The following is a 9,175-nucleotide window of genomic DNA, read 5'->3' on the forward strand; positions in this document are numbered from 1 at the left end:
CTAAAGAAATTAGTACATATACTCTCGCAGTTGCAGGGTATCCACCAACTTGTTCTTTTTGATCCGTATTTTAATATATATATATATATATATATTTCCATTTGGTTGATCCATCACCATTATCTTTATCCGTATATAATTCTATATCATACCTACTAGTTAGTTTGATAAAATAAGTATATATACCTATCTTAATTTTTCAGGGAAAATCAGTGGCACTAGTTTATATACTCAAGTTTATATATATAGGTTTTCTCTTAAAATACGTACACATATATGAGGCTATTCGGATTAAAGATAAAATGGGAAATTTCTTTTCTTTTTCTTTAAAAAAGAAAGGAAAAGGAAAATACTCCCCGTACATTACAATTCCCACACACAACAAAGACAAAAACAAATGATGAACACAAACCCAAAGAACAAATTAGGAAGCCTCCGAGTGAGATGAGAAACCTTCAACTTCACACTTCAATACAAATTTCTTCACTACTCTTTCTCTTCTTGTTTTCTCTCAACATTTATTCAGTAACTGCTCATGTCTTCATCTACGCAGGCTGCTCACAAGAAAAATACTCTCCTAACTCACCCTTTGAATCCACTCTCAATTCTTTCCTCTCCTCAGTCGTGAGCTCCTCATCTCAAGTCTCTTACAACAGCTACGCAATTGGAAATGGGACCTCACCAACATCCCAAGAAGGCGTCGTTTATGGCTTGTACCAGTGCAGAGGCGATCTGAACCCAACTGACTGCAACAAATGTGTTGAAGGTGCTGTAAACCAAATTGGTCTCGTCTGTCCTTACTCTTACGGAGCTTCTTTTCAGCTTGAAGGGTGTTTTTTGAGATACGAGCGCATAGATTTCTTGGGAAAGCTTGACACGAGTCTTGCTTACAAGAAGTGCAGAAAAAGCGTGAACAATGATGTGGAGTTTTATAAACGGAGAGATGATGTTTTAGCAGATTTGCAAAGTGGTATCGGGTTTAAAGTTAGCAGTTCAGGGTTGGTGGAGGGTTTTGCACAGTGTTTAGGTGATTTGAACCAGGCTGATTGTTCTTCTTGCCTGGCTGATGCTGTTGGAAAGTTGAAAACTTTATGTGGATCAGCTGCAGCTGCTGATGTTTTCTTGGCTCAGTGTTATGCTCGGTACTGGGCTTCTGGCTATTACGACTCCTCGTCGTCAGGTGCAACTAATTACTACTACTGTACATATATACATATATATATATATATATATATATATAGATTGTCTTTTCCTTTGCATGAACTTACTGCTGTTTTTTTTTAAAATCAAATTATCACTTGTCTTATTATTACCTCGATAGAATAAAGATTGTGTTATTGAAGCTTCGTAAATGTCAATTAAAGGACCTATAACAGGAATTGAGTCAAACCATATTTCATATCTATAGATATATTTTTTCATGACTACTTTAGTTATACATCTTTCTTGGGTTTGGGGGAGAGAGAGAGAGAGAGAGAGAGAGGAGTTGAAAATTTTGGGAAGTAATCTTTTGTAAAGCAGATAATATACATATACTTTAGTTGCTTACTTTTAGGCACCTCCATTACTTATTGTCTTGGCTCTGTTATCTCTTTCATCTTTAATTTCTCTCCTTTCTCCGTTTAGCTATAGCATATTTGATTGTTCCTCTCTAGGGGGTTAATTTTAATCAGCGTTTTGGATAAAAAGAGACTTAATTGGCATCCTATTCTTTAGAGCATCACATGTATAACATACACATGTATATGTATATGTATATGATCGTTTTTCGTTTTTGCAAATGGAAAGGATTAGTTAGCACCCATTTTCATTCGACATAGCGGCTGATATGCTATAAAAGTTCTGTTGAAAGCTAATATGATGTAGAAAATCTCAAGAGAATGGTTCCAATATTTTGCGAATATATAATTGAATACTTATAGATAGTTCATGTACTGTCTTGTTCCATTAACAGCCACTAGATATATGTATAGATGTAGATAATATAATATATATATATTTTTTATAATTTATGGAATAGAAGCTAATTCCCATTAATGTCTTGTGTTTTCCTTTTTGTTGGGTAAAAGATTCCTCCAATGAAGATGAAATGGGAAAAACAGTAGCAATTATTGTGGGAGTATTAGCAGGTCTTGCAGTTCTAATTGTTATTCTCTCATTCTGCAGAAGAGCAATGGGTGTGTATTATAAAATTAATCATAATTTTTAAATTGTTATCCATAACATTGTATAATGTACTGATTGCCATTTCCATGTTCTTGTTTTCCTCTTGAACAGAATGAAACTAGAAGATTAATGGAGATGACGAGGATCCCACCAGCAAGAAAGATTTGATTTTGTTATTAATTAGAACGTTGGTTAATTTTTAATATTGCAGTGCCATCTTTAATTACATCATTTGGTTTTTTCAATTAAAAAGAGGACCAACGTTTATCTTCGTCAAATTTTCTTATTTTAATTAATTTATTAAGATTTCAAAATTTGTAATCATATTTAGAATCTGTGCCCCATACGCTCTTTAATACATATTTATAAATTTATCAAGCAATGGGCTTAATATTATTGTTTTAATAACACTTTCATTTGGGCTTGCAAATCTTTTCACCCGCAAAGGTAAAATTCCACTCATTTTTCTCAACATCTTATTTTGGGTTTAACTCAAGAGTAACCCTGTACAAATATACATATATGTATATAAACCGTTATAAGGAAAACCCATATTATTTGAGACTTTATATTGATTTTTAATGTATAATTAAATCAATTTCAATTCTACTTTTGATTTGATAACTATATATTTATATTCTCTTTTATGTTTAATAAAATAATCTGAATTAGTAAAGTTACTTTGAATCATGATGATTGCTTTTTTTCTTCAAATTTTAATTACATTTATAATATACTCACATTCATATTCTATAAAATTTAAACTCAATGTTAATATTTACTAGAAAAAAAAAAAAAAATACTTAATATCAGGTCCCAGAAACAAAATATATTTAATTACCAGCTTGGTTTGTTGATATAATTTAGAAAGGGAAAGATGCTTTCGTGTGGAGAAGTTGAAAGAGAACAATTTTTAGTTAAAAGAAGCCAATCAAATCAAACTTAACCTAATTATATTATATCTACAAGTTGAAGAGCACATTCTTTGCTTTTTGGGTTTTCATAAGCAAATCATCTTGCTTTTGCAAATTAAATTCGTATATTATAATAAAAAATTGTTGTGCGTCAAATGAGTCTTCGAGTTGTTTTCCATATGTATGTTAAATTATTGCAAGGAGCAATCACTAGGATAGTAGAGAATTGTCTTATGAGTCTTCGTGGATAATTTTAAATTTTACTGATATATAAACTTTGAAGGAAACTTGTGACAGAGAAAGCAGTGGAGATGAAGAGTTAGGAAGTGTATACTTAAGATTTAGTGCTAGTTCGACTTGAGTGCTGCACATGAGTCTAAAGAGATGGAGTTCATAGATTCAGTGGTTGCGGTGTTGTCTGTTCCGTAGGAAAAAAAAACATAAATGAGTGTGGTTAGAGGAGAGAAATGCAAATGGAAAAAGGCAGAAGAAGAAGAAGAATTGATGGAAAAATCTAAAACATAATGGCGATGGCCTTAAAAGGTGGAGGAAAAAAGCTAATAGACCTTAAAGAATTATTTGGTAGCTAAGGGAGCTAAAGCAATGATTATGAAATGAGTAATAAGTTAAGAGAGTGTTGTTTTGGTGATCAAGTGAAAGCAACAATCTCAAACATGGGATTTAGAATAATAAAAATACTCAAAGTTAGAATCAATTTATATCTAACGTCTTTATCTATCAAACTTTTGTATGTTCTTAACCGTGTATTAAATTTTTTGTGCTATTTGTATATCAAATTTTCATTAAGTTGTGGCACATCTTATTGTTGGTAAGGTAAATCCATAATACTATGATTTGAGTTTAAATGGATAAGGCAAACAATAACTCTACCAAGTGAGTTTTTTTCAAAAGAATTTTAGAAAAAATATGATGTCATTCTTTATATAATTATTAGAGAGTTCAGATTTTATGTTTAAGTTCTTATGATTGCAAGAGATGATAAATAGGAAATAAGAAAACAAAACATTAAAAAAAAAAACCTAGATATATTGACCTAGATATCCTTAAAATATAAGTTAAAATTTGATATAATAAAAAAATGTTAGAAGTATATAGTGTTATTATAAGATTTCTTCAGAGAAGATTTAATCCATTTTTCTACAAGATTATGTTCCCATGTTTAAGTAATATTATTTCTTTTCGAGTGAAGGTTTCTCATGTAAAGAGATGTAGGAAGGAACAAAGGAAATTGGAACTGCATACTGAGGCTTAAACGAGGATTTGAAAGTGGCAGAAGTCTTTCTTTACTGTCTTCGTGGATAACATCAGCGCAGGAACCGAACTGAAAAACACTTGTTTAGCAGTTATGGAGGTAAAAATGATATTTACATGCTTAGGAGAAAAATGATAGGTAAGGGGAGTTCTTTTTCACTTGTCAGGTAGATCCCAGGTAGAGGTTAAGAGGGTTATTCAAAAGGCAAATGGGGTTGAACATAGAGAAGCTGTCGGTGAATTTAACAAAATATTGCACTAGTGAACTTTAGGTGGGAGGCAAGGCTGAAAAACCAAGGGACAAGGTTATTGGAGAAGAAAAGAAATTCAAACACTACAAAAAGAGAGAATATAACAGCCAACAAGAGGAATTTTGATAAACACTTGGTGGGCAGAAAGTGAACTGAAACTGTTTGCTCTATTTCATTTTTCATAACCAAAAGTTGTCTTTTTATAAGTATTACATCTCAATTGAACTCAACAAAGAAGCAATGTTACTTGGCATTACTGGAAATGTGCTTCAACAAAAAGTAGAGAATCATGCACAAAATTAAATCTAACTTAGGCTAAGTTTAAATACAGTAAAAGTAAAAAATAGTTGCTGTTAATTTTGAATCAAATATTTAACACTCCCCCTTAATTCGAAATTGCATACGCCAAGTAGTGATTGAAGTAAACAGACTTCTGATATAGAAGTGCTTTTGTGAATATATCTATTACTTGTTCATTAGTATTCCAAAACTTCTACAATCTCTCCTTTTGCCACTAGCTCACGAATAAAATGAGAGCAGATTTTGATGTACATTATTCGTCCATAAAATGCAGGATTTTTAGCCATTGCAATTGTGGACTTGGTCTGACAAATAATTTCAGTTGTTTTCTCTTGCTTTTGATGAAGATCAGTAAGAATTTTTCTAAGCCATATGCATTGACAAGCTGAGGAAATGGTTGCCACACATTCTACCCCTGAAGATGATAATGTTGTTGTGACTTGCTTCTTTGGACTTCATATTATTGCACCTGATCCAAGGCCGAAAACATTTCCTGAAGTGCTCTTTCTATTATATAGTGAGCCTACCTAATCACTATCGATAAATGTAAATAGTTCGAAATTTGAGACATGAGAATACCAACTACCATAATCGAAAGTTCCAGCATTGCTGCTGCTCCAATTCTAGCTTGCTTCTTCATTAAATATGATATTTCTACAGATTATCAATTTGCCAATGAAAATGTTATATAACATAAATGTTTCAAGATAATAATAGATGAAAATAGATTTTTCTGGTTTTTCATCTAGTTTTTGGCGAGTTTGAGAGTTAACCAAAGCATAAGTAACACATTTAAAAATTCTTAAGTGGCATACTGAATGTTTTATACCGTTCCAAGCTTTATTGGATATTTGATTCAACACAGCCTTTGTGGGAGATATATTCAGGAAACACACTGAAATATTCACTGTTTCTGTCTAATACTGATTTAGAAGTCCTTTGCCTTTTAGTAAACTTCTTACCATCTCAATATCGGTACGGTTTTATATTCAGCAACCCTATTTTACTCCAAGTGTAAGGTGTTATTAGTACCCAGCGAATTCTATTTTCTTTCCAAACGTGGCTGAATTCATTTGATAAGGACTCACCACCTTTATTCAAACGGAGAGCTTTAATGCATAGCCCACTTTGCTTCTCCATCAAAGCTTTGAATTTTCTGAAGTTCTCAAAAGTTTCTGACTTGAATTTCATAAAGTACACGCAGCTTATGCAACTGAAATCATCTGTAAAGATTAAAAAATATCTACTGCCACCAAAACATTCTGTGTTCATTGGACCACACAAGTCAACATGAATTAACTCAAGAAGTAATTGCTCTCCAAGCCTTTCCAATAGGAAACAAATGTCTAGTTTATTTATCATAAATACAACCCTCACACTAATCAAAGGAATCAATTTCTAGCAAGCCTAAAACTTTACCTTTCTGACCCAGCAACTACAGCCCTTGTAATTAAGATGTCCACACCTTAAATGTCACAATTATGAGCTGTTCTTTGCATAGCAACCAAAGCAAAAATTTTCACATTTGAGACTTCAAGTGGAAACGCATTGTTTTTGGTCATTTGGACATTAACCATCGTTTGACCTATCTTTTTATTTTTGATAACACAAGCTCCATCATCAAATAAAACTATTTAGCCACAAGCCACTAATTGTCCAACATTTAATAGATTATATGATAATCTATGAACATATTGCATGTTATGGAGAAGTTTTATTTTATCGGTGTTAGTTTTAATTGCTACTGTTTATTTTTCTTCAACTTGAATGTTTTTATTATCCTCAATCTTAACTGTCATTTTTGTGTCTCATCAAACTCTTTAAATATTATCTTTATGTCTGACATATGGTTGGAGTAGTCACAATCTATAAATCATACATCACTTGCAACTTCATTAATATCATAGTAAGTCATGAACAACTTACTTTCTTCATTAGTTGTCTTTACATAGTTGATTTGCATTTTTTTATACTAGCAATCTGCTTTAACATGCCAGTACTTCTTACATTGATAATATTGGATGCCACTCTTGCTCTCTCTTTGTTCATTAATGGAGTGCTTTTACTCAGAACCTCTGCCTCTTCATCTACCACAGTTCTTTGCATCTCTGTCCCGACCTCTTCCTACTGTTGTCTTGTCAAATTCTCTTGAACTGGATGTCTCCCCCTTCACTTGAAATGTTTTATCTTCATCTTTTTCAATTGATCTGTTTAACCTTGCCTCATGGACTTACAAAGAACCCATTAATTCATCAAATAAAAATTTAAACAAGTTTTTGGACTCCTCAATTGCAGTTATAACAAGATTAAACTTGGAAATTAAACTCCTTAAAATTTTTACAACAATAGTTTGATTAGTTATTTGATCTTCGTATGATTTTCTTTGACTAACTATTGCAATTGCTCTAAAAAAAATCTTGTGCTGATTCATTTCCTCCATGATTAAAGCTAAACTCATGCCAAAGAGTTTTAAGTTCGACGATTATTACCTTTGTTGAGTCTTGAAACTCAGTTTGCATAATTGTCCATATTTGGTTTGAGGTATTAGCTGCTGGAATTCTTGAGAAAACCCAGTTATGGATTGCTTGTTAGATGAAAAACAATGCTTTTGGATTTTTCTTCTTGTTCTCCTTTAGCCGGTTCTCCTCATCTGGATCAGCAAACCCATTCTCTACCAATTCTCATAGGTCTTCATTTTGATACTCCAAAACTCGTAACTCTTTCCTTTATAGATGGGAATGGCTGACTGTGCAATACTCAGTAAGTTCCCATTTTTCATGGAGATTCCCTTCTTCTCACAAGATCTGTTAATTCTCAACCTGCTCTGATACCACTTGGAGAAAAAAAGAAATTTAAACACTCCAAAAGAGAGAATATAACAGCTAACAAGTATGAGAATTTCAGAAGAGGAATTTTGTCAAACAATTAGTGGGCAGAAAGTGAACTAAAGATTGCTTCCAGCGATATATTATTTTTCATAACCAATGCTACTTTTTTATAGGCATCATATCTCAATTGAACTCAACAAAGAAGTAGAGATACTCGGCAACATTGGAAACATGTTTCAACAAAAAGTAAAAAATCATGCACAAAATAAAAACTAACTTAGACCAAGTCTAAATACAGTAAAAGTAAAAAATAATTGTTGTTAATTTTGAATCACATATTCAACAAAGGGAAGACAATGTAAAAGAAGGCAACGATTATTGGATAAACACATTGATAAACAACAAGCTGCAAAAAAATCCAATGCCCAGGCATTGATGAAAGCTTCTAGCACAAATCAGGGACCTATTAAGGTCCATAACTTTGATGAGTTGTATGAAATGCGCGTGATGACTTTTGGAACTTCTTGGTTGAAGAGAAGGGCAGTGGCTGAAATGGAGCGGAACAGAACATAAACAAAGTGAAGGAGAATATAATTAAAGGAAACATAGAGATTCTTAATGTCAAACTTTGAAGGGGCAACTATGTTATGGGAACATATTTAAATCTTAGAGCTATGAATAAAGCAATAAAGAACTTGAAAGAGGGAAAAGAAATTTGCTTAAAAAGGAGAACCCATGGTCCATTGTAAAAGAAAAAAGGATGAGATAGACGTGGGTGGAATATAAGGGGATCTATTACATGCATGGTCTCACCAGTCCTTCCTGTTTGTAGGGAACTTTATAGGCAAATTAATTCAATTACATGATGATATGTTGGGAGAGATAAATTACAGAGGAAAAATTATATCTGCAAGTCCCATATTATAAACCCATTTAAAAAGTGCTCAAGGTATAGATTGACCATCAACTATTATGGATCCATGTTGAAGAAATAAAAGAGCTTTGAGAGGAAAAGGCGACAACATTCGACCAAAGTAGTAGCAGGATACAAGCAAAAGAGCTAAGTAATCCACTAACCTTAATCGGGAAACAAAGAGGAAATAGCCTAGAAAGAGAGGACCAGAAAAAGACGACATAATGATGTTTCGAGACCTTGAGTAGTGTGATAATTCTGGATCGACATCAGGAGAGAAACAACTCGATGGTAAAATCATTCCCTAAAATAAGGAAGGTTCTTCTACCAGGAAATCGTGGCTGGGGAATATGTTAGATCGAAGAAAGGTGTTTAGGAGGAAGATTTGTATATTTCTTGCCTGATCACAAACTCAATTTACAAAGGATATATATAGGTAGCATAGGTCCATACCATAAAAATGAACCAAACTCATGTACTTAAATGTTACATGTACCTTAAAAATAACAAATACATAAATTAACACTTGCA

The 9,175-nt window shown here is 32.6% G+C and overlaps 1 protein-coding gene and 1 long non-coding RNA gene across 2 annotated transcripts; one reads left to right on the forward strand and one right to left on the reverse strand.

Moving 5' to 3' along the window:
* The first annotated feature begins 296 nt into the window (after positions 1 to 296).
* PDLP8 (plasmodesmata-located protein 8) lies at positions 297 to 2,544 on the forward strand. The gene is made up of 3 exons (XM_022033857.2): positions 297 to 1,180; positions 2,070 to 2,177; positions 2,278 to 2,544. Exons 1-3 carry the CDS (start codon positions 445 to 447, stop codon positions 2,280 to 2,282), a joined length of 849 nt encoding a protein of 282 aa, XP_021889549.1. The 5' UTR covers positions 297 to 444; the 3' UTR covers positions 2,283 to 2,544.
* A 4,226-nt stretch (positions 2,545 to 6,770) lies between these two features.
* Positions 6,771 to 9,175, reverse strand: LOC148265798 (uncharacterized). The gene is made up of 2 exons (XR_015819252.1): positions 8,809 to 9,175; positions 6,771 to 8,278 (listed from the first exon to the last, which is right to left on the reverse strand). It is a non-coding gene; the product is annotated as an uncharacterized LOC148265798 (long non-coding RNA).

Source organism: Carica papaya, chromosome 5 (genome assembly GCF_054855325.1).
Source record: "Carica papaya isolate Zhongbai chromosome 5, ASM5485532v1, whole genome shotgun sequence".
Lineage (NCBI taxonomy): Eukaryota > Viridiplantae > Streptophyta > Magnoliopsida > Brassicales > Caricaceae > Carica > Carica papaya.